The sequence below is a fragment of the Triturus cristatus genome, chromosome 2_2, assembly GCF_964204655.1.
Source record: "Triturus cristatus chromosome 2_2, aTriCri1.1, whole genome shotgun sequence".
In the NCBI taxonomy this organism is placed as follows: domain Eukaryota; kingdom Metazoa; phylum Chordata; class Amphibia; order Caudata; family Salamandridae; genus Triturus; species Triturus cristatus.
The window spans coordinates 721,124,277-721,150,508 of NC_140582.1; the positions used below are offsets into that span (position 1 = coordinate 721,124,277).

At 45.8% G+C, this 26,232-nt stretch overlaps 1 protein-coding gene across 3 annotated transcripts in view; it reads left to right on the top strand.

The window, feature by feature from the left end:
• The window catches only part of LOC146862709 (plasma kallikrein-like), a 640,898-nt gene that overhangs the window by 307,386 nt on the left and 307,280 nt on the right, over window positions 1–26,232 (top strand). For all 3 annotated transcript variants that reach the window (XR_014978168.1, XM_085641979.1, XM_085641980.1), the window contains one exon: window positions 22,586–22,766. Coding sequence is in view for 2 of the 3 variants with exons in the window: in XM_085641979.1 (XP_085498105.1) it covers window positions 22,586–22,766 (181 nt within the window). In the remaining variant the exon portion in view is untranslated. The remainder of the gene's footprint in view (window positions 1–22,585; window positions 22,767–26,232) is intronic.

Genomic DNA, 26,232 nt, shown 5'->3' on the forward strand with positions numbered 1-26,232 from the left:
TGGTCAGAAAAATTCTCCGAAATAAACCCATCATGCGCACTTGTGCTGCTGCCTGCTGTGCACTCCGTGCCACCCCCTGCCGGTCCTACAATGCATGTCAGTCAGTTGAGTCAGCATGACGCCAAACCATCCACCCCTTAAGACTCTGAAGGGGGTGGGCGGTCCAGCGTCATTCTGACTCACTGTGACTGACATGCATTATCTTAATGTTGGGAGCTGCAGGCGCGGGCGGCTTGTGGGGCGACGCCCCAGCGCCCTAATGGACGCACCGCCACTGCGCAATGCTAGTGCCCATGATTGGGCTGGTCAGAAATATTCTCTGACCTAAGCCCAGCATGCGCACTTGTGCTGCTGCCTGCTGTGCGCTCCGCGCCACCCCCTGCCGGCCCTACAATGCATGTCAGTCAGGTGAGTGAGCATGACGCCAGACCGCCCATCCCTTTTAGACTCTGAAGGGGGTGGGCGGTCCGGTGTCATGCCGACTCACCCTGACTGACATGCATTATCTTAATGTCGGAAGCTGCGGGCGCGGGCGGCTTGTGGGGCAACACCCCAGCGCCCTAATGGACGCACCGCCACTGGGAACAGATGGTACATCCTGTGTTGTTTCATCTGCCACCATGTGGAGCTGGCCTGAGTTGGAAGCCTCCAATTTGGATTCTGTGGTGGACACTTAGCCAGCCCCATCACCACCGGGTCCCTCTGTGTTTGTGGTTCCACCTTTAGACTTCCAGTGGCTGTCCTGTATGTCCCCCAAATTACCAGGCAATGTCCCTCTTGCTTATTCTATAAGCTGAAACCACGCACATGTACAGATCAGTTACATACTACAGAGGTCCATAACAAAAAGTACACACGTCAAAGAGGGTGTAGCATGAAACCTTTTACCATACTAATCTTAATAAAGGGCACATAAAGGGACATCCTAAAGGGCCTGACTGTTATTTTGGAATAATGATTGCCATTTCACAAATGTCAAGGATGTGCTGCCTGCTTTGTTACAGGTGTTTGGAGTATGCCAAGACCTAAGACACTTTTTTTTTTACAATAGTGTGTTCATACACTTGGCCAGGACTTAGATGCATTATACAAATTACAGGCTCAAGCTATGGCCACGGGATATTATTCATGTCACATACTGAATCACAGTTGCACCAATACATCACATTTAATATACATGTGAGCACTTCCTAAACTGTTTACGGGCACCATATGACTGTGAGACTCTTGAACGCTTCATGAAAGAGCAGGTTGTAAATATTTTAGATGGCATAATCCATGTGTAACAGAAATGACATTTTCAAAGTTATATAATTGCAGTATTGCCAATGTGCTGCATTTATATTTTGATGCTTAGGTTGCTGTGTAACTAATGTGACATATATCCTGTCAACCTTACTGCACCAATTAATTTTACGTTATATGCTAAATGGGATATGTGTCGCATTTGTGAAAGATTAGCTGTCCAGAACAGAAATCTGGGGCAAAGTCTAATATATTCTATGGTGCTTGTATATTTGTTGAAAACGTAAATCGCGTGATTTAGAGTTTGTGGGATGGGTAATTCCATCATAAACTTGCTGTATGCCCCATCAATCGTTTTACAAGTGCATTATTCCTATGGCTCTTGTAATATGGTAGATGGGATCTCAATTACTCTTGTAATAGAGACAACCTCCTGCGAAACGCTACTTTGGGTGCTAAATGAGAGTCTTAGAATTGTGAGGTTATATTGCAACCTGAGAACATGAACGAATGGAAAGGAAAAACATGTATGGTTTTTAAACTGAATACACTTACTCCATTGCCACTGCTCTATGGCCTTCAGCTCCCTTTAGATGTCGGGGTAGACCATTGCCAGAATGCATGTCAGCGACCACTGCAAAACCTTTTTTGGGGTCCAACTAGCCCACCAGGTACCTCCAGTAAGCGCCACAGAGCTACATTGCAGAGAGATGTAAAAAGGGGCGTGGCCTATGAACACCTCTCTGCAACGCAGCTCCCTGGCGCATACTGGAGGTTCCTGATAGGCTAGTTGGCCCCCAGGGACCCTCAGTTTTCAAGGGGAATTAATTCCCCAACTTTAAACGCTCCAGGGGGCACGTTTGCTGAGCGTTACAGGTTGGGGGCGGGGCCTAGCCGCGATGCCGGCTTTTTAAAATGTTTGTTTTTTTACAAAGGGGGGCTGTGTGGCCCCCCATCTCTTGCCTTTTTTGTGCCCTGGGGACCCCATCCCCCAGGGCCTGGCCCACTTAAAAAAAAATGTAATAATTAAATGGGAGGGGTGCCGCGTTTGCCCCCTCCCGTGACCAATTCCAGCCCCGGGCACCCCATCCCCTGGGGCATGCAACACCTATTGTTTTTTTATAGGAAGGGGGGCTTCCACAACATCATGTGATGCCACCAAAAAGTTTCCGGCGGTGCTCTCCTGCTGCCGCAGCCTCAGCGCAGGTAAAGTCCTTCGTTTGTCCCCCTTATTCCAGGCAGAATTAATTCTGCCTCCTCTCTCCCCAATGTTACAATTTCCTCCAAGTGGGGCACTGGGGGGGCGACGCGTGGCAGTTTTATGCACATACCTAAAAGTTGCAGGAAAAGGCGTTGCTCCAAACTGAGAGGGCGGTCACAAGCCAGCACCTGCAGGCTGGGAAAACATTACTACCAGTCTCTCTCCAAGATGAAAAGAGTGTTACAACAGCTCCAGGGGATCAACAAGAAGGCTTTATTGATGTTAAAAGCGCTGGCAATCCAAGGGTCCCTGAAACGCTAGGCAGACGCGTTTCAGCCTTAATTAGCTTTCATCAGTGCCCCATTTCAGTGTCCTCGATGGTTCACGGGATCTGCCGCTCTGTTGTTTTTTTTAAAGTGATCACATCACATCACGTGATCACTGGCTCCTCCTATGCCTCACAGCTGCAAGGCACCTCATGCTACTCCTGCTGCTGCACTGCATTCTGTGCATTGGAGTTTACCTGTGGAGCCCTATACAGTGACGGGACTTCCACAACATCATGTGATGCCACCAAAAGGTTTCGGACGGTGCTCTCCCGCCGCCGCAGCCTCACAGCAGGTAAAGTCCTTTGTTTGTCCCCCTTATTCCAGGCAGAATGAATTCTGCCTCCTCTCTCCCCAATGATACAATTTCCTCCATGTGGGGCACTGGGGGGGTGACGCGTAGCAGTTTTATGCACATACCTAAAAGTTGCAGGAAAACACGTTGCTCCAAACCGAGAGGGTGGTCACAAGCCAGCACCTGCAGGCTGGCAAAACATTACTACCAGTCTCTCTCCAAGACGAAAAGAGTGTGACAACACCTCCAGGGGATCAACAAGAAGGTTTTATTGATATTAAAAGCGCTGGCAATCCAAGGGTCCCAGAAACGCTAGGCAGACGCGTTTCAGCCTTAATTAGCTTTCATCAGTGCCCCATTTCAGTGTCCTCGATGGTTCACGGGATCTGACGCTCTGTTGTTTAAAAGTGATCACATCACGTGATCACTGGCTCCTCCTATGCCTCACAGCTGCAAGGCACCTCACGCTACTCCTGCTGCTGCACTGCATTCTGGGCATTGGAGTTGACCTGTGGAGCCCTATACAGTGACGGAACTTCCACAACATCATGTGATGCCACCAAACAGTTTCGGACGGTGCTCTCCCGCCGCCGCAGTCTCACAGCAGGAAAAGTCCTTCGTTTGTCCCCCTAATTCCAGGGAGAATAAATTCTGCCTCCTCTCTCCCCAATGTTACAATTTCTTCCAAGTGGGGCACTGGGGGGGCGACGCATAGCAGTTTTATGCACATACCAAAAAGTTGCAGGAAAACGCGTTGCTCCAAACCGAGAGGGCGGTCACAAGCCAGCACCTGCAGGCTAGCAAAACATTACTACCAGTCTCTCTCCAAGATGAAAAGAGTGTGACAACAGCTCTGGGGGATCAACAAGAAGGCTTTATTGATGTTAAAAGCGCTGGCAATCCAGGGGTTCCTGAAATGCTAGGCAGACGCATTTCAGCCTTAATTAGCTTTCATCAGTGCCCCATTTCAGTGTCCTCCATGGTTCACGGGATCTACCGCTCTGTTGCCGCTCTGTTGTTTAAAAGTGATCACATCACGTGATTACTGGCTCCTCCTATGCCTCACAGCTGCAAGGCAGCTCACGCTACTCCTGCTGCTGCACTGCATTCTATGTATATCTATATAACTATATCTATATATCTATATCTATATCTATATTACCTACTGGCAGTCGCCAGTAGGTAGTTATAGTTAGGACCTATTTTCCATTGGAAATCCGCAACATTCTATTTAGAATAACGTTGGCGCCGATTGATGAATCTTCGCGAAATTTTCCAAACTTTTGCCCAGCTCCGGTCCGCTCCTATCCTGAAAATTTCACGGTGATTTGTCAAGCGGGGGCCGAGAAAAAAGGGGGGTCCCAAAACGCATTTTCCACAGCAATTTTCCCATAGGACCTGTTGACGCAGCTACAGCCCGAACTGCTGAACGGAATGACACCAAATTTGGCAAAGAGGTAGTCCTTTTTTCAGACTCGTGCCTTTTGCTTAAATGGTGTAAATCCGTTCAGTAGTTCCTGAGAAAATTAAAGTTAAATAGATAGATATATCTGGGCGGAGCCTAACCACACATCTCATGGTGAGATCTGATTTGCCGTCAGTACTTCATCCAAGAAGTGTTGGCAGCCATCTTGGGACCAATATACATGATAGCACCTCATTAAAAAGCATTGCAGTTAATAGAAGGTTTTAAGACTTTAGTTACATTATAAATCATTTGTTGATGGTACCATACTCATTTTAGGAATTGTGGTGTGTTCTAAGGTGATTTTACCATGTGAAAAAGCCTTCTGCTGTGATATCATGAATCATGTTTGAGAGAAAACTATTTTCTCATGCTTTTCCCACAGAGGTTTGGAAGGTGACCTATAAGCTAAACTGAGAGCATATTTTCTGTAAATTCACATTATCTTTCTCCGTCATGTGAGAATGAAGTCTGACATTCTCAGTAAAACATGTACATCCAACAAGGGCAGAGACTGTCAGTTGATTCCTTTGTGTTCTACTGCAGCTTCCCAGAGTGTTCTAAAGAACAACTAGAGCGCTAACAGTCCTACTTATGATAAACGTATTGCACACCTGAAGCCCTCTTGATTGGAATAAAGTGGTAACTCTTAAAACATTTAATTTAAAAAGGAACACAATTAGGGGGTTCATTTTGCCATAGAAAGTATGATTAGTGCTGCAGAAAGAAAAATTAGGGCACATTTTGACTTCTCAAATCCTCTTCTAGTTCCTAAAAAAATTCTGACATGCAGACTGAAACATGCACTTTGAATACAAGCAGCAGACTTCCCTGGTGAGCAGTAGCTTTACTACAGTGATCTAATGAGCAACTAGAGTGCTAACATTCAGAATTTATGGCAAATGTGGGACACATCCGAATGCCTTGTTGATGGAACCAAAATAAAAAACTGAAAGTATTTCCTACTGAGGAGACTGCAGTAAATGAGGAAATTAGGAAACTTCATAACAAATAAATCTCCCAAGATGGCCACCAGAGACAAAAGAGCCCAAATGTAGCCCAAATATCACCCAGATGTAGCCCAAGTATAGCCCAATGACAGAATGTCCCAGAGTGTTCTTAAGAACAACTAGAGCGCTTACTGTCTTACTTATGACAAAAGTATGGCACACCTGAAGCCATCTTGATTGGAATAAACTGTTAACACTTAAAACATTTATTTTAAAAAGGAACACAATGAGGGGGTTTATTTTGCCATAGAAATTATGATTAGTGCTGAAGAAAGAAACATAAGGGCACATTTTGAGTGACTTCTCAAATCCTCTTCTATTTCATTAAAACATTCTGATATGCAGACTGAAACATGCACTTTTAATACCAGTAGCAGACTTCCGTGGTGAGCAGTAGCTTTACAACAGTGATCTAATGAGCAACTAGAGTGCTAACATTCAGAATTTATGGCAAATGTGTGACATATCTCAATACCTTCTTGATGGAATCAAAGTAAAAAACTGAAAGCTTTTCCTACTGAGGAGACTGCAGTAAATGAGGAAATTAGGAAACTTCATAACAAATAAATCTCCCAAGATGGCCACCAGAGACAAAAGAGCCCAAATGCAGCCCAAATATCACCCAGATGTAGCCCGCATGTAGCCCAATGACAGAAGTGAGCAAAACACTTATTTTTTGTGTATTTGCAGTTTTATATAGTGCAGACTTGTCAGGTATTGGAGTGCTTTACATCAGCATTGGTTACATCACACAACATCAAATTCATTTTGGTTGTAGACATGGGGAGATTAAGTGATTTGACCAGAATCACAGAATGTTGAGCTGAAGCAGAAACTCCAACCTGGTTCCCCAGTTGCAAAGTCTGCAGCTCTGGAAGTAACACCACATCCTCTCCCCTAGGTGCAACATTTAATCAAGTGGTCAACTGGATAAAAAAACATAAAGATTACAAATAATTTAAAAGTTCTTTGTCTCTATTTGAAAACTCAGAAAATATGTCCTCATTTTAGTTTTTTAGAGCACTAACCATAATTTTGATGCAAATAAGACCCTCTCATATATGTAATTTCAAAAGATAATGCTCTAGGTATTACAGTTTTGATTACATCAAGATGATGCCAGGCGTTCCACACTTTTGTAATAAATATAGAATGTTAGCAATCTAGTTGTTCATTGGGATACTGTTGAGAGGCAGAGGCCAGGGGCACGGAGTCTGAAAATTGAAGGCAGGTAGGAGAGTGCAGAGGCAACAATTTGACCACACTGGGCAGGCAGGAAGGGCAGTGGCAGCACAACAGACTATGGAGGGCAGTGGAAAGGGGGGCAGGGGCAACAAACCAACTATACAGGACTGGCAAGAGAGGCTGTGGCAATATAATAGACCATTGTGGGCAGAAGGAAGAGGCAGTGGTAGTACAACCATACATGCTAACAGACCCGTTTCAGCCAGGAAATGTCCAATGTTTTTAAGCTCAAATGGGCTTTATTTGATCTGCCTCCTGTCTACAATCTCCTCTTTTTCAATGTAACTCAAAGGGGAATATCAATACCCCAGTTTTTTTTTCAAAATCTCCCTCTTACCAAGTTCAAAATGTTCACAAGTATGGTACATTGGATCATGGTAGGCAGGAGGAATTGGGGTAGGGACCTGGACTCAGATAAAAGAGGACAGTAGGGACATGGAGAGGTGCACCAAACTGACCCTACAGGGCAGGCGTCAGGGTTTGCAGCATCACAATACACCACACAGGGCATGCGGGACGGGAGTGCAGTACAACAATCCATAGAAAGCAATAGGGAGGGGACAGGACCATGCACATGGACAACAGAGAACAGAGGGGAAATAGGCAATGGTAGCTAGCTGACCATAATGGACAGACAGGAGAGAAAGCTGCGGCATAACATACCATAAAGGGCAGGAGGGACGGATCAGGGGCATTACAATGGAACAGACAAGCTAGGAGGGAGGGAATAGGGGTCTGCACATGGAAACAGAGGGCTGGGGGCAAGGGGGCAGGGCAGGAGCAGCAAGATGACCATGGAGGTCAGGCAGGATGGGCACTAGAAACAAGACACACCATGGAGAGCAACAATGAGACTATGATGGCATACACACAGACCATGGAGGGAAGGTGGGAGGGGGTCAGGGGCAGCTAGCTGACCACACAGGGACCACACAGGGACGCAGCACAGAAGACCATGCATGGCAAGCGGGAGGGTTAGTGGCAGCACAATGGCTATTATGGGCAAGAAGGAGGGTGCAGGGGCATGCGCAAAGGACCATGGAGGATAGAAGGGAGGGTCAGGGCCTGGGCACAGACAAGAGAGTTCAGGGGAAGGGGCCTCACAAAAGACTGCGCAGGGCAGGCAGGAGGAGCAGTTGCAGCACAACAGACCAGGGGGGGCAGAAGGGTGTGGCAGTAAAATGGACCATGGAGGACAGGAGGAAGGGGATAGGGGCATGGCATGTGGACAGGCAGGGTGGAGGTGGCAGGGACAGGTTACAGTCATCTGACAATGCTAGGCAGGTGGGAGGGGAGTGGCAGCTCAACAGAACACTCAGAGTAGATAGGAGTGGAAGGTCCATGGAACGTGGTGGGCAAAAAGGATGGAGCAGGGGCATGCACAAAGACATCGGAGGGCAGGGGAAGGAGAATAGGGGCAGCAAGCTAAGCACAGAGGCTAAGCAGGAGGTCAATGATGGGCCATAGAATTGGGCAATGGAGGGCAGGAGGAGTGGACTGGTACATCATGCTAAATGGAGGGCAGTGGCAGCACATCAGACCATGCATGGCAGGAGGGAGGAGGCTAGTCCATGGATTCAGACAACAAGGATAGGGAGGAGGTGGATGGGGCAGCAAGCTAACTGTTCAGAGAAGGTGGGTATTAGGAACTTTATTGTTTTTAAAATGTGTGTCTGTGCGAACTACTTAAAATATGAACAAGTGTGCAGCATAATCTCACTTTTATTCAGGAAGAAGAGGAAGTTTGTGACTGTGACTCCGGGCTCACTTGGCAGAAACACCCCCTGACCCTCCACCCCCCATCGCAAAATGTAATGCCCATGAAAAGGGTAGGTGGACGCAGTGTTATATAGAACATAGTCCTGAGAGCACGATTGAAAATGAAAACTAGATATAGTATATGGTATAAACTATGCACCAAAAAGAGTGATATAAAATGAACCAGGCGTTAAATATAATATGCAATACATTGTGCCCAATGACAGATTCATTGGAGAGCGCGAGATAGCACAGGTACTAGCGCGTGCTTTGCGATATGCGCCTTGGAGTGTAATATGCACAGGGCAGTGTTGTGTAACCTAACTAGTCTCTAAAGTTGTAATATAAAATATGTGCTGGGGAGTGTAACATTGCATATGCACTGTGACAAAGATATCGATCCCACATTGTAATATGTATGGTATAGAGCTGTGCTTTATAACATAGGCATCGAGGAAGGCACGTTAGATGGGGCAATATAACCCGTGCGAAGGCAAGTGTAGCATGACATATTCACAGGGTGGTGTTACAGTGCACATGGGCTAGAGAGTGTCACAGCATTCGCACTAGCTGGTGGAATACAACACAGAGGTGTGTGGCACTTGGCGGGCACTTGTGGGTGTAAAACAGCATTGGGCTCAGCCAGGAGCACGCTGTGACTCTCAAGTGAGGTTTGTCTCCTTTCCAGAGAGTAAAATAAAAAGTATTACATATCCGGCGGTGGATGAGTGTTTTATTAATCATGAGGGGGGTTTCTTGCATAGTTTGGTCGAATTTTTGTCGAATCCCCTTTGAATGGCTTAGTGTGCGTGTGTATTAAATGTGCCCGTCAATAGCTACCCATGTTTGTATAAATAAACAACAAGGGTGTCTACTTGGAGAGTACCCACCGGCAGGGGTGCCGGGATTAGGCACGGTAGGGCGTCAGACACGTCAGAGCTTCACTAGCGGTGTAAATACATTCCATGTGGATTAATTGTATGCATAGTCGCCTGTTAATGAATATCACGCAAATCGTCATGGTGATAGGTACATACGGTTTGTCCAGAATGTCCTAGGTGTTTCTATAAATATATTTTTTTTTAAATTAATAAAAAACAAAGGCCGGCCCCGGGGGATGTGGTCCCCGGCCCATAAGTGGCCTGAGGAGGGGGGCAAAGCAGCCCCCCTCCTAAACAATAATAAAAAAAAAAGGCCATGACCCGGGGGTTGGGGTCCCCGGGGCCGATTAAGTCCTTGGGAGGGCCAAATTAAGATTTTTTCAAACAAAACAAATTAGGTGCAGGCCCTGGGGATTGGGGTCCCCAGGGCCAATAAATTAGAAAAAGAAGGGGGGCCACACAGCCCTCCTTCTTAAAAAAATAAAATAAATAAAAGACCGGCATCGCGCCGGAGGCCACGCCCCCTCCTTGCAGCACTCTGCAAATGTGCCCCCTGGCCAGTTGTAAGTTGGGGAATTAATTCCCCTTCAATACTGAGGGTCCCTGAGAGCCAACTAGCCCAACAGGTATCTGCAGTATGCGCCAGGGAGCTGCGTTGCAGACAGGTGTTCTGAGGCCACGCCCCTTTTTACACCTCTATGCAACGCAGCTCTGTGGCGCTTACTGGAGGTACCTAGTGGGCTAGTTTGACCATAGGGACCCTTAGGATTCAAGGGGACTTAATCTCTCAACTCAGAACGGCCACAGGGCGCGTTTACACAGTGGTGAAGGGAGGGGACGGGGCCTGAGGTGACGTGTGCAAACACGCCGTGTGGCACATTTTAAGTTGGGGAAATAATTCCCTTTCAATCCTGAGGGACCCTGGAGGCCAACTAGTCCACCAGGTGCTTCCAGTAAGCGCCACTGCTCTGCATTGCAGAGGTGGTGCAGGCCGTGCCCCTTTTTACACCTCTCTGCAATGGCGCTTCCTGGACGTACCTAGTGGGCTATTTTGCCCATAGGGACCCTCAGGATTCAAGTGGACTTAATCTCCCAACTTAAAAAACGGCCACAGGGCGTGTTTACACAGTAGGGAAGGGAGGGGACGGGGCCTGAGGTGACGTGTGCAAACACGCCCTAAGGCGCGTTTTAAGTTGGGGAAATAATTCCCCTTCAATCCTGAGGGCCCCTGGGGGCTAACTAGCCCACTAGGTGCTTCCAGTAAGCGCCACTGAGCAGCGTTGCAGAGAGGTGGTCCAGGCCGTGCCACTTTTTACACCTCTCTGCAACGCAGCTCTGTGGTGCTTACTGGAGGTACCTAGTGGGCTAGTTGGACCCTAGGGACCCTCAGGATTCAAATGAATGTTATCTCCCAACTAAAAACGGCCACAGGGCGTGTTTACACAGTGGTGAAGGGAGGGGACGGGGCCTGAGTTAATGTGTGCAAACAAGCCCTGTGACGCATTTTAAGGTTGGGAAATAATTCCCCTTCAATCCTCAGGGACCCTGGGGGCCAACTAGCCCACCAGGTGCTTCCAGTAAGCGCCACTGCGCTGCGTTGCAGAGAGGTGGTCTAGGCCGTGCCCCTTTTTACATCTCTCTGCAACGCAGCTCTGTGGCGCTTACTGGAGGTACCTAGTGGTCTAGTTGGATCCTAGGGACCCTCAGGATTCAAGGGGACTTAATCTCCCAACTAAAAACGGCCACAGGGCGTGTTTACACAGTGGGAAAGGGATGGGATGGGGCCTGAGGTGACGTGTGCAAACACGCACTGTGGCGCGTTTTAAGAGGTAGTTTTAATCCCCTGCCCTATTATATTCTAGGGGCTTACAGAGGAGGTCATGCTAATCACAGGGGGACCCCAACGCATAGTGTTCCCTAGCGTATGTAGGTGTTGTCACTGTATTCTGAGTGTCTTTTAACATAGCACTGACTCTAGGACTGGTTAGTCAGACTCAGTTACCACCAGTATCCGTCTGAAAAAGTTGAGGGAACAGGATGATTTTGTAACAAGGCTTCTTTCTGCTCTTCTGTTTGTTCTTTCTGCATGTTATCCTTCTTCCTGCCCTTTTCTTCGTCTTTGAGGACTTCTGTTCCTTCTTTCTGCATTTCTTTTTTTTCTTTCTGTGCGTTTTTTCTTCTTTCTTCACATGTCCTATCTCTGTAGGCATAGTTAGAAAATAGCATTTAAAAAACCTTTGAAATTCACTGAAAAAAACATAGGTTTCAGGCACGTTATAGTTAGGAATTAGCCTTTAAAAAACCTTAGAAATTCACTGAAAAAAATATAGGTTTCAGGGGCGTTATAGTTAGCTGGACTTTTCACTCGTACAAAACCATTGAAATTCCCCCGTTATAGTTAGTTCAGCTAACTATAACTCGCGCGCCCGCAATGCACTGCTGATGATGTCACATATTACATCACTCATGACATGGTCAGTGACATCACTCATGACATCACTGATGACATCATCCTTGTGACAGAGTGGCAGACCTCCTCTCCCCCTAATATAACCTTTGATACACACATTCAAAAATAGAAACTAAAATTTTCAAAACAATGGACATACCAATACCAGTTACAACAACCTATTCAGTAATTCTAAGATCCACATACACATCCACTCATTCACCAACAGTCCTATACAGTCACTCATACATGTACTCACTCATCATATGTACTCATACACCTATACATCCTGTTACACAACGCCATTCATCCATAGAGGTACTCACACACATAGTCACTCATGCTAATAAAGAATCAAACATCCATTTACTTGCATATACAGTTATACACACACCACCACACTTACTTCTACAGAAACTTACACATACTTAGTCTTTTAAACAATCACTTATAGAAACACATACTTATTCATACAGGAACTCTTTCAATCTCTCACTCTCACATATACTCACTTATATACACCAATAGTCACATATACTAGTTTAAAACATATGTAGTTACTCATAAAGACACTATTGAGACAGTCATTCACTCACTAACACACCCATGTACACACTCATCCACCCATACAGTCCTGCACACATACTGTCTTCAACACATACAAACAGTGAGTCACTCATTCATGCACCTTTGCACTACGTAATACCCCCCACCGAACCATTCAGACACTCATACTGATACTCAAAAAACCACTAATAACCTATATAGACACTCATGTAGCTACTCACCAACCCATGCATCCACTTATACACAAAGTGAGAAACTGATACAGATATTTACATATTTAAACATTACTCACTAAGCCATGTATTCACTAAGATACACTTAATCAGTCAGTTATACAATCAATTTTTCAAAACAAATCATCCATTTAGACACTGATATACCCAATTATTCTTCCATCGACCTTGAGCTATACATATATAAAACATATGTAATTTTCAGAAAAACACACATTCACTGGATGATGTCATCAGTGATGTCATCAGTGATGTCATTTAAGATGTCATCAGTGATGTCATGAGTGATGTCACTGACCATGTCACGAGTGATGTAATATGTGACGTCATCAGCAGTGCATTGCGGGCACACGAGTTATAGTTAGCTGAACTAACTATAATGGGGGAATTTCAATGGTTTTGTACCAGTGAAAAGTCCAGCTAACTATAACGCCCCTGAAACCTATGTTTTTTTCAGTGAATATCTAAGGTTTTTTAAATGCTAATTCCTAACTATAACGTGCCTGAAACCTATGGTTTTTTCAGTGAATATATATACATATATATATATATTCATATTCAAATAGCAAGTAGTCACCTCCGCCGCACCACACCCCCGGGTGCAATCTCCAGCGGTGGTGCGCCGCTACGTATAGATCCACTGCGGCAAACCAATTCCAGGTCGGACGTCAATAAGGAGAGCATTCGCGGGAATTTGTATAAAGTGCTTTTTTAATGTGCAGACCCTCCCTGCACTGACAGACATGTTTCGGCACTCTGCCTTTTTGATGGCAGTGTGTAAACAATTGAAACACCATTTTAAAGTGCATTTTGCACCGCATAAGGTTGCTGGTGGGTAAAGTAGGATCTTTCCCAAGTGTGCATACTACTGATGTCATTTTAATACGGTTGGGACTAGTACTGCTAGTAATATTTCCGAATTAATTTATGCTCAGAAATACATAATGTTCATGTTGTGTTCATTAATGTGTTTGTTTAATACAAACTTTATTTACATACACCATATGTGAAGTCTCTTTTGCGATGCTCAGTGTATTTATATTGTGAGAATGCTGTGCCAATGCTTTACACATTGTATCTGTGATAAGCCTGACTGCTAAATCCCAAGCTACCCAAGGGTGAGTGCAGGTTATACAGTGAGTGTAATCACCCACCCCTGACTGGAGTGGTAGGTTCTGCCTGGCTAGGGCACCGCATCGGCCACCCAGAAAGGGCCAGTTCCAACACACATGCAAACAAATACAATGCAATGGCAACAAATAAGAATTGTCTTCTTCACTAAGGAAATCGGCAGAATTCAATTGGGTGAGAAATAATGTCGAACTACACTTTCCAATCAACTCTGACACAAATTCAAAGGAAACCTCGACCTGTAGGGAATCGCCCTGATCAGTATAGTTTCCCTCCGCGAAAAAGGTCCACCACACCAATCATACCTCACTGTCACACATAAGGATACATTTCCCTGTCTCAATTGGGCTATTAACGATCTCTCACGATAGACGCAAAAAAACACTAGCAGACAATTAGAATACAGTGTCCTCGACACTTTTTAACGTTATCCCAGGATCTAAGGCCACGCCACATCAGTTAACAACTTCACCTACTCTGAATAATACTAGGGGAGGAAACCCTAATTATATCCATTAAAGAAGAAAGGTCTCAGCATAGCAGAACCTCTTCAGAAGTTCTTTAGAGGAAAGGAATAGTGTATAGCATGAGGCCACACAACAGAGATGTTGCAGAGAGGTTTGTACCTATCAAAGTCTCAGTGCTTAATTTGTAAAATATTAAGTGCAAGTGCTCAATTTTTTTAGGAGGCCACACCCACTCCCCCAGCTTCACCTACTTTCTCCCCTGACTGACCAAGTGCAACACTTTCCCAATTAGAAAAAACTATCAACGGCGAACAGCACAGTGACAGACATCATTGACTCACCCTTTAAGAGCTGGCATTAGCACAGGTGGTGCTCAGTGCAACGCAATTTTTTGGTGCCCCCCTTCAATGACCTCCTTCTCCACAGATTCCTTTACTACCACACTCCATTATTGACCCTTATCTCTCCAAAGTTCAGTTTCTGTCTCACAAACATTTAATTTGTTTTTATAGCGCTGCTCATACCAGTGCAGGGTGCCAGAGACCTTCGTACCACAGACACATTGTACAGAGACAATTAATCATCCTAGGAAATGTTTAAAAAAACAATGAGGGTTACAAGGTGTAGGATCACATCATCTATAGTTAGGTAGGCATTATATTTTAAAAGAGGTCTGGAAAAGCACAAACTCAGGGTTTAAAATGTACCACAGTAATTGGAGTTGTCTTTACTAATAAGAATGCAATTTTACCCAAACTAACTAATGACAGTTTTTAGGCCACTGTGTGGAATAGGATTGTAATTTATGAATTATAAGTAACCAAAGGATCTCTGTGACAAAGCAGTAACCCACTGAACTATCCACATAAAATACAGTTCTGTGACATGCAAAATATTCATTATTTGCAGCAGGCATGGTAACTCTCTGTGCTACTGGCGAGTTAAAACTTGCACTACACAAAACTCTAATACCTCTCCAGCAGGAACATTAATCACCACGTTATCTTTGACTTACCAAGGAGTCACTGACAGTGGTGGGCAAATAATGCCTGCTGCCTTGGGATGGTCGATGTAGCTGTAGTCTGTGGAGTCCCTCGCTGCAGACAGCTGCTCTGACTACTATGATGATATACTAGAGACAGGAGTCAATTACCGGTCATAGAGGGCAGCCTGCCGTTGTGAAAGAGATGATGCTGTCTCTCTTCTCATCAGATAGAGCTGTACTGCTTTGCATCTGATATGCAGGTATAGATTTAAGTTACTGTGAGAGGGCATGGCGTGGCACGCTGTCTTCAGAACCGTGACTCGGTCTTCAGATACTAACCGCCAGCTCTCACCATGACTTACATTGCTGCCAACTAACCGCCAAAAGCAGGAGGGCACTCAGGGCATCACATGTCAAGAAGGTCTCGGAAGGTTACTGTAATTCCTCTGGCAACAGCAGCAATTCCTGGTGGTTCGGTCTGGAAAACATCCTGCTGCCGCAACCGGCACCTACCACCAGAGCCTTTCAGTGACAGTCAGTGACTGTGACTGTCACTGTGTCTGTCTTACATGTGCGGAGGCTGCCGAACTTTCATCTGGGCTCGATCACAGGAGTGTCCGAGACAAGTGTGCTTGTGCATCGACCTGTGCCAGCGACAACAGAGGCCTGAAAGGCTAGTGAAACCATGATTCCTAGGGGCTACTGCAGCAACAGGCCAGAGAGGACTGCATGGTTTGAGGTGGCAATGGCTGCCCACTCTAATCAAAATGGTTCGCAAACAGCACCACTTGTCCAGTCAGGGGCAGCAGCAGTTAAGAAAATTGTGAATCCAGGCTGAAACTGCCGCCTAGACATTCAACAGGAATGTGCGCTTTGTGTGGAAAACATGAACAGCAGCCCCGAATCCATGTGAGCTGGGCCCGGCCAGTGCCAAGCAGATTCTGTCTCTGCCTCCAGGGAAGAATGCATCGGACCCACTTGTCCCACAGGCTGAGGTTGGCCCTCGACAAGATAGATTTTTTTTTTTTAATCCGGTGCTGTTTTGAAAACAACGTATCAAAAGACACAGTTCAAATCTCCTGAGCCATCTTCTGTGAGCTCTGAGGCAGCTAAATTAATTGCATGGGGAGCGCAGCAGCAGCGCTTTTCTTTTTTAATTGTGTCCGGGCCGCAGAGCTTCCTTCACATTTAATTTGGGTAGATGTGAATGCGTGACTAGTACAATTTAGTGCGGTGATGCGGACACCAGCACTAAAATGCATTAGTCTAATCCCTGATGGGTGGTACTTGGTAGGGCTGCCCAATGCCCAGGGAGGAAAAATGCAACGGTCCCGGCCCTGCGAAATAAGTGTTGCTGCTGAGCACTGGAAAGAACTGGCACAAATTAGGCACTGCAAAGTCTAAAAGGTAATCTGACCAAACCCCATAGTGGGTTCACTAATTGCAACCCACAAAGAACATTTGAGAACCTCTGTCATATGTTCCACAACTCATCCTCCTTCTCAAGGAAAAACCTTGGCAACTACATTTAGGGCCTAATAACGATCTTGAAAGACAAGCTTACTCCGTCACAAACTTGACAGATATCCCATCCGCCAAAATACAATTCCATGATATCTAATGGAACTTGTAATTAGGCGGATGGGATATCCATCACATTTGAGATAGAGTATTCTATCCACCAAGATCGTAATCAGGCCCTTAGACTCCTTTCTTCTCAAACCCACACATTGAAACATCCTTGCATTCATTCAGCCTTCAGATACAACATGGGCCATCTTCCTCCCTTTGTTCATTAGCGTCCCTAGTCTTTGCTGCCAATGATACTCCTTTTGAGCCTAACTTTCTCTGTTACACAATGAGCCTTTCTTCAACCTTGAGCTCATGAAAATGCACCTGCAGAGAAGAGAAAACAATCACAACCCAGGCAAGCTTTTTCATTGGAAATTAAAACATTGAATCCAAATGCTTAAGGCCTTTTTCCAACTCAACATCTTAAATACAGGATTAAGGGTACACACACAGCTGAAATATAAATGTAGATTACTATTCAATAAATGCATGAGTTTGTATGAGTTTAATCATCATTATTCAGACTACACAAATGCACATTTATATAAGAACTGCAATGTGATTTTACTGTGTTGAAAATATTAGTTACACATCCACACATACATATATGTTGAGATTAAACAGTGAATGCATATTCTGTACTGTTAGTGCACCACATCACAATAATAATGTTACATCAAACAGGCACACAAGGCCCTGTGTAAATATATGCATAGATTTGTATAAGTGGCATGGTCAAACATGAAAGGGTGGGGTCAAAATTACGCTTCTCCAGTAAGCACTGTAAACTAAATCGGACTCGCAAAACTGTGACGACATATGAACTGGCCCAGAAAGACAGACATCATTTTGCCCATTTTCACGCATTTTGAGAAAGTGTGAAAGCTGGGACATGAACCTAGGTCTCCTGATTCTGAGGTACGTAACATGGGAGCCAAGCAACCTCTATCAAGTCATCCCAAGTTAACTTCTCAAAGGATCATTATTGGCAAATCAGAACTTTTAACGCTCCATGAACCATTAGAATACCTTTGAAAATGCACTAAACCTTAGAAAGAAAAAGTGAATTTGCTATTTTCATTGCCATTTATTAATTTGTTAGTGTTAACCTTTAATATTCAAAACCTGCAAATCACATAGCTATTCCTCATGGCGAATTTCTATCCTTCTCCAACAACATCTCTATCTTTCAGCAGGAGTGGTATTGTTAACTGTTGTTTTCAATGGGAATGAAAATGTTCCTTGACAGGAGAGTTATGTCTATTAAAACAAAGTAATATGAAAGAAAGTAGTTAATGTTTTTAGATATTAAGACCTATGTTTTATTGTACATGCCATAATAATGAAAAACACACTCTTTATCTGATGGGCACCATGCCCTCGCTTCAATGTGTTTGTGTCAGCATTCTCAGATAGTATTGTTTTACCTTAACATAGAACTGAAGCAAAGAAATCTATGTTTTCAAAAATATGAAAGCCTGGGAAGAAAAGCAGGAAAGTATGCTTAAAAAACATGATATAACGGTTAAATTTGAATGATTGTATTCTGTTGCTATTGATGTTTTAAATACACTCCAATTAGCTCAGCTTTAGAAGCTGAACTGTAATCCCACCCTGTTCATTTTTGCCCCAAACAACATAACCCACCCAGCTCCTCCCTCTTCACTCTTTTCGCTGGGCAGCAAAAGGTTCTTCTTTCTAGTTTAGAGCACCCCTGTGATGTCCCTGCTGATGGGCAGAGTGGAAACCAGTAGGCCCTAACACAAATGTACAACCCTGCCCCAAATTGCTAGTGTGCTAAAATTGAGCCTTGAGGTATGGTTGAGTCATGCAGCCCATCCTTCTCTGAAAGCAACCCTCTGGTCTGCCACCAACCAGGAACATGCCACAGTTACAGAATGGGGCTTGGGAGTATTAAAACATTTCTTGGAGATTGCGGAATCACTCATAGTATTGTGAAAACAACCAGCATATTCATGCAAGTGCATTTCATATATGGATGGAGATTACCTGTCTTTCTGCTGTAGTTGGTCAGTCCCACCCTCTGCTAGGGCATCTAATCCCTGCAGCTATGATGGGTCTCAGCAGAAGAAACTGAGCATTCAAAAGTTAGAAGGTCTGCTACCCTTAATGAATCTGAGTTAAGTGACAAAATTGCCTTCAAAACATGGACACCTAAATGTGGGAATTAGGTCAATGGACAATGGTTTCCATCAGTTATGCAACAATATAAATAATGTGGTACAACGGACACCGGAAAAGGTAGGTACAGACTGCACTTAGATGTTCCTCGTCCTTCAGAGTTGCACTCATATATTGCACATAAACCTTTCCACCATCCAGGAAAGATGGCAAAGGAGATGTCAGTGTAATGAAACAGTGTACAGACCATATCTTGGTCTGGAAACTATTCAGGAAAGGCACATCATTACGAATTATAGGCTGACCTGTGACACTATTAAGTCCATCACACTTCTTTTATCTGCAAAGTTTCTGGACATAAGAATTCAGACTTTCATCCCACTTATTGTGAGGATTATTGTAGTGTTACATTTCTGTGCTACTGGCTTCTTCCAATGGGATGTCGCTTTTCTCGGCTGTCCTTAGCTATGTCCTGGGTGTTAAACTCAGATGTATGACTGACTACATCTAATTTCCTACAGACAATGTTCACTCAATAATACCAAGGCTGAGGTTCTATGGCTTCGGAGACTTATTACATTTTGACTGTGCCATAGATGGAACCCACATTGCATGACCGGGAGCAAGTGTGCTGCAATAGGAAGCATTCCTGCTCCATCACTGTTACAAGTAGTTTGCACAACAGTTCTCTACATCCCCAATGTGCGTGCAAGATTTCCAGGCTCCACCCATGCCTCACTAGTTCTACGCAATAGCTCTATACCCCAAACTGATTTATGTCCTTCATATTAACCTACTAAGGGGCCGATTCCGATCCGGGTCGGAAGAGCACCGAACGCGATCCGGCCGGAAAAACTATGAGCCGTACGCGTGTTTTCCGTCCGACTCGTACAGCTGTAGGAGTGAGCAAGTACGATGCGGTTTACGTGAAATTCACCGACCGAGTCGTTTCCGGGTCCAAACTGCTCCGTACAGCGTGCAATGGATGCGATTTACGACCGAGCCAGTACAATGCACGCGTCGGACAGCCTGTGCGAGCCGGAGTGCCCGGCTCGCAAAACGTCCAGGTGGTTGCCTTTGGGGGTCTGCGTCGGACCCCCTGTCACCTACAGCCCTACGACTCGGACACAGGGGGAGACCCATGGGTCTCCCCAACACAGGCATGTACGGTGCGGATGGCACTGACGCGTACCCACTGTAGGGGGCGCACTTGTCCGCGACGTACCCATTCAGTCAATGGGAGCCCATGGACGCGTCGTACGACCGGCTCCAATTGACTTCTATGGGAGTCTGACCGAACCGAGTCTGGCAGCATACGGCCGCATCGTAGCCGCTCGATCGGACTGCAGGCCTCCGACCCGGATCGGAATCGGCCCCCAAGTGTTGGAAAATAATGACACTGAGTGACATAAGGTTAATTGTGGTTTTGAAGTTGAGGGTTGTGATAGTGTCTGTGTGTGTGAGCAGTCAAACCTAAGATTGTTTTATTCTCCGGGCCCAGGGACCATTGTACTATGCTTTACCAACATTCTGTGAAGTAGAGTGTCTAAAACATTTATAAGTCCATAATATTAATGTTGAACAATCCTAGCCTACTTATGCAGCTTATTGAGGACATACACCACAATATGATCTCAACATTGAAGGTATAGTCAATTTAAAATATGAACATTCACAAGGAGTCATTTTGAATTCAAAGACAAATCACAATTCTATAGTATTGAAATAGAAACTAATTTAAAAAGAAATCTCTCAGGCAATATGCAGGTGTGATTGCTAGACATCTGTGTTAGCTTCCAGGTTTGTAGTTGGGATGATTAGCTGGATAAACATTGGCAGAGCAGCACTACTCCCTTTTATTACATGCTATCCATAATATTTATATCATAAAGAAGATGAGGCTTGAGTGAGACTGCTGAAACACTGTGGTCAGGAAACACAGGCCACTTCGCAGTGCTTTTTAGATGCTTATAAATGCAAAACTCAAATTCTATGTAGAACGGAAAATGGATACATGTTTATTGTTTAATTCAAAATGAGTAGTCCTGGACCTTTTAAAGAAATAACTGACATAGATTTTCCTGTTCAAACACTACTACTGCAGATTTTTCTGTTTGATATTGAATGAGATCAAAAAAATAGTATATGTTATATTAGTGTAGTAATACTGGGTGTCACTTGCATTGTTAGGAGCAACTTGATAGATGTTGTTTATTTATATGGATTGTGTGATTTGACGTCCAAACGTTAGATGACACCTGTTTGATAGTATTTCCTATTTGAGTAATGATAATGAAAATGTTGGGACAGAGTAAGTGTGGTGAGGGTTATGAATTCAAAGAGAATGAAGTGAGTTGTGATAGATATCAATTAGTATGCTGGTGTGAATAGGTTGTCATTATTGTAGAGCCGTAGGTTTTGGATTAGGGGTGTCAGAGTGCAGAGAGGATGAATAAGTTAATGTATGAGAGGTAATGTTGTTCTTACTAGTTTCTACTCCTCCAGGAATTCCCACAATGCCTTTGTGTGGAGTATGGACAATACCTTCTTCTTACAGGGAATATGGTTGAGGGGCCTGGGAGAACCATAACTGTGTGCCACGACCTCTTGGTGTGCCCTGAAAACGAGGGAAGGGACATTAGTCTGCAGGTCATTCCACTGCTTGTGGATGTCCTACTGTGAGCGTTTGGTGTTGAAGACAGTGTTCACATTAGCCATGCTTCTGTACAAAAGTTCCCTTCTCTGGTCATGGTTGTTTTCTAAACCAGTGCTCCAAACAACTGTAGCTCAACCCTAACTATCTTCTCTACCACGAGAGTTAACTAATTTTCAGAAAACCTGGATTGTCTTATTCCTTTTTGTTAAAAGGAAATATGACATAGGTTTGCTGCTGGTAGTTGGTGTGTTGTGAGTGATTATTATTTTTTGTGTTTTGATGAGTGTCTTTTGTAGTGTGAGCTGAAGGCGTTGTTGAATATATTTGGATCAGGTGTGTGTTGATGGATGCTTCTGCTGTTGGAAATGGTTGGTGAGATAGATAGGCAGGTAGAGATTAGTTAAGGTTATGTTACAAAACAGACTATTTGCAGGATTACAATAAGAACGATTAAGACAGGCAGGCCTGAAGCTGAGAGGAGGCTATGTTCAGAAATAGAAGGCATTCGGAAAATAAGAAAAGAGTACTCTAGAAAAAGAAAGGATTAATCAAGCAGAGGTAGATCAAAGGGAATTTTTCATGCAGGGCTTTAAGAGTGTTGTGGGAAACGTTTTTATGAGATAATGGCGGAAAACTCTAAAAAGGATAGATTGGTGTCTGCTACACCAACGTTGATGGAATTGTATCCTTCGACGGTGGACAGGTGACTGCGGGTGGACCATCTTCCAGTACAACAGACTGAGGACAGATATCCATCTGCCATATCTAAGGTTTGATCTGTCAGATTGATTAGTCTCTCTGTGTTGGACGAAATATGGTACATGTTCCAAACTCTAAATCAGGCCCTATATGTTCAGTGATATTTGTAATATAAAAACGTAACTGTATTGTTGAATTAACCCACCAATTATTGTATCAAAGCTTCATTGGAAGTAAAATTGCTTCTCTCTTTTTTAGGCTGTGGTATGCCAAATGAATTCAGCAGAAGGATTGTTGGAGGGACTGACTCTTCTGTTGGTGAATGGCCCTGGCAAGTTAGCTTACACATTAAACGGATTGGCCGTGTCCAGAAACATGCATGTGGAGGATCAATTATCGCCAATAAGTGGATTGTAACAGCTGCACATTGTTTTGATATGTGAGTATATCTTCTGTTGTGTGAGTTCTATTTTTCCATGCAGCACCTCATCACAGTCATTGGCCTTTTTCCCCACTCACTGAGTGATAAGGGATTGATGAGCCAGCAGCTGATGAGGTCATCAGGGTCTAGCATCTTTAGGATTAGGAGGTCCTTTCCTGACTTGAGAACTTCTGGGAAGATGCCTTGAGTGAGGGAGTCATTGACACTGGTGAGAAGGAGTGAGAGGGCTTCTATAAAAAGAGCTTTGATAAAGGATGTGGGTAGGACATCATCTTATGGTTTCAAGAGAGTTGCAGGGGCGTTACACCTTCCAATAAATGTAGTCTGTAGTAAATAGTTGGGAAAAGGTGCTTTCAGACGGGTATGGTGAGATGTCGGACTTCACTTAGGATTTGTACATGTACACACAGACTAAAACGCACACATTCACTCTCTCATCATTGTTTTGAAGTTCTTAAAATGTTTTGCTTATTTTACAAAGTATTTATTTTAGGTACCATTAACAATACGCAGTACTCACCCATTCCACTGCCATTTATGCCCCCCTCATGACCTGCTCCTCAGATAATGGTTGTTAACAAGATATGCCAGTGTAATTGTTGGAAAATCTGAAGTTCACCCCCCTGCCCCCAATCTTACAGACCAAGCTGAGGAGTTGAGCATGTTGGTGAGACCACACTTTGGGAAGGATGACTATTATGTGAAGTTACAGAAAGCGGTGGGCATAATAGATGAAGCAGGCTTGAATTTTATGCTTTAGATCTGAAATATGAACATACAATTTAAGACAAACAAAATGTTATCTATACATTTTGTACTGCTTGATCTCTTCCAGTTTGGAATTATACATATACTTTCAGTGGCTGGACTGACCTCTGCCAAAAACCCAAATCTTGTTTTGCCAATTTGTAAGCAGCAATTCCATTCAAAAGGTTTTGGAGGCCCAATGGTAATTAGGTCCATGATTATTAAATCATCAGCATATGTATCAATCAATCAATCAAAGACATTTATAAAGCGCACTACTCACCCGGAGGGTCTCAAGGCGCTTGGGGGGGGGGGGGGCGCTACTGCTCGAACAGCCAGGTCTTGAGCTTCTTCCTGAAGTAGAGGTGGTCTTGGGTCAGGCGCAGGTCGGTCGGGAGGGAGTTCCAGGTCTTGGCGGCCAGGTAGGAGAAGGACCTTCCTCCGGTTGTCGCTCTTCGGATGCGGGGGACGGCGGCGAGGGCGTGGCTGGTTGATCGGAGATGGCGTTTGGGAGCGTAGAAGTTGAGGCGGTTGTTGAGGTAGCTCGGGCCTTGGTCGTGTAGGGCTTTGTGTGCGTGGGTGAGGAGACGGAAGGTGATTCTCTTGTTGACGGGGAGCCAGTGCATGTCTCTCAGATGTCCGGAGATGTGGCTGCTTCGGGGGATGTCGAGGATGAGTCTGGCTGAGGCGTTCTGTATCCGCTGGAGTCTCTTCTGGAGCTTGGCGGTGGTTCCAGCGTAGAGGGCGTTGCCGTAGTCCAGTCGGCTGGTGACGAGGGCCTGGGTGACCGTCTTCCTGGTCTCAGTGGGGATCCACCGGAAGATCTTCCGTAGCATGCGCAGGATGTTGAAACAGGACGAGGAGACGGCGTTGACTTGTCTGGTCATGGAGAGGGAGGAGTCCAGGATGAAGCCCAGGTTGCGTGCGTGGTCTGTCGGTTTGGGTGCGGTGCCCAGGGCGGGGGGCCACCAGGAGTCGTCCCAGGCGGAGGGCGAGGAGCCCAGGTTGAGGACTTCCGTCTTGTCTGAGTTCAGTTTCAGGCGGCTGGTCGTCATCCACTCAGCTACGTCTTTCATCCCTTCGTGGAGGTTGGCTCTGGCGGCGGCGGGGTCGTTGGTCAGGGAGAGGATCAGCTGGGTGTCGTCGGCATAGGAGATGATGTTGAGGTTGTGTTGGCGTGCGATGGCCGCAAGGGGGCTCATGTAGATGTTGAAGAGGGTGGGGCTGAGCGAGGGTCCTTGAGGGACGCCGCAGATGACTTTGGTGGCCTCTGACTTGTACAGTGGTAGGCGGACTCTCTGTGTCCTTCCGTCGAGGAAGGAGATGATCCATTCCAGTGCCTTCTCCTGGATTCCGACGTTGCTGAGGCGCTGCACTAGGGTGCGGTGGCAGACAGTGTTGAATGCTGCGGAGAGGTCTAGGAGGATGAGGGCCGCTGTTTCTCCGTTGTCCAGCAGGGCTCGGATGTCATCGGTGGCCGCGATGAGGGCGGTCTCGGTGCTGTGGTTGGCTCGGAAGCCAGACTGTGAGGGGTCGAGGGATCCATTCGTCTCGAGGAAGGCGGCCAGCTGCTTGTTGACGGTCTTCTCGATGACTTTGGCTGGAAACGGGAGGAGCGAGATGGGGCGGTAATTCTTGAGTTCGGTGGGGTCCGCTGTTGGTTTCTTTAGTAGAGCGCTGAGTTCGGCGTGCTTCCAGCTCTCAGGGAAGGTGGCGGTGTCGAAGGAGGTGTTGATGATGTCCCGCAGGTGGGGTGCGATGACAGCGTCGGCCTTGTTGAATACGTGGTGAGGGCAGGGGTCGGTCGGAGATCCGGAGTGGATAGAGTTCATCGTGCGGATGGTGTCTTCTGTGTTGATCGGGGTCCAGGCGCTGAGGGTGGTGGTGGGGGGCGTTGGTGCGGTCGTGGGGGGCGTTGTTTGTGGGATGAAGCTGTTGTGTATGTCAGCGATCTTGTTGTGGAAGTAGGAGGCGAGGGAGTTGCAGAGGTCTTGCGATGGGGTGATGTCGTTGTTTCCGGCGTTGGGGTTGGAGAGCTCTTTCACGATGTTGAAGAGTTCCTTGCAGTTGTGTGCATTGTTTTCCAGCCGGTCCTTGAATGCTGTTTTCTTGGTGGCGTGGATTAGTTGATGGTGCTTCCGGGTGGCGAGCTTGAGGGTGGTCATGTTGTCCGGTGTTGGCTCCCTTCTCCAGGCTTTCTCGAGGGCTCGGCAGTTCTTCTTGGAGCTCTTGAGTTCGTCGGTAAACCATGGGGCCTTCTTGCTGCCGGGTCTGCTGGGCGGGGTCCTCAGTGGGGCGAGTTCGTCCGCGCAGGTGCTGATCCACTTCGTGAGGTTGTCGGCGGCCTGGCTAGGGTTCGCTGATCTGGCTAGAGGGTGCTGGCTCAGGGAAGCGGCGAGCTGGTCGGCTGTGATCTTGTTCCAGCTTCTTCGAGCAGCCTGTTGCTGGTGGTGGTGGATCGTGGTTCTTCTGAAGGTGAAGTGGACGCAGCTGTGGTCCGTCCAGTGGAGTCCAGTGGCGTGGCTGAAGGTGATGTCTTTGCTGGATGTGAAGACGGTGTCGAGTGTGTGTCCGGCGAGGTGGGTGGGGGTGGACACCAGCTGCTTGAGTCCGAGGTTGGCGAGGTTGTCAAGCAGGGTGGTGGTGTTGCGGTCGTTGTTGTTCTCCAGGTGGAAGTTGATGTCCCCCAGGAGGAAGTAGTCAGCGGAGGGGAGGG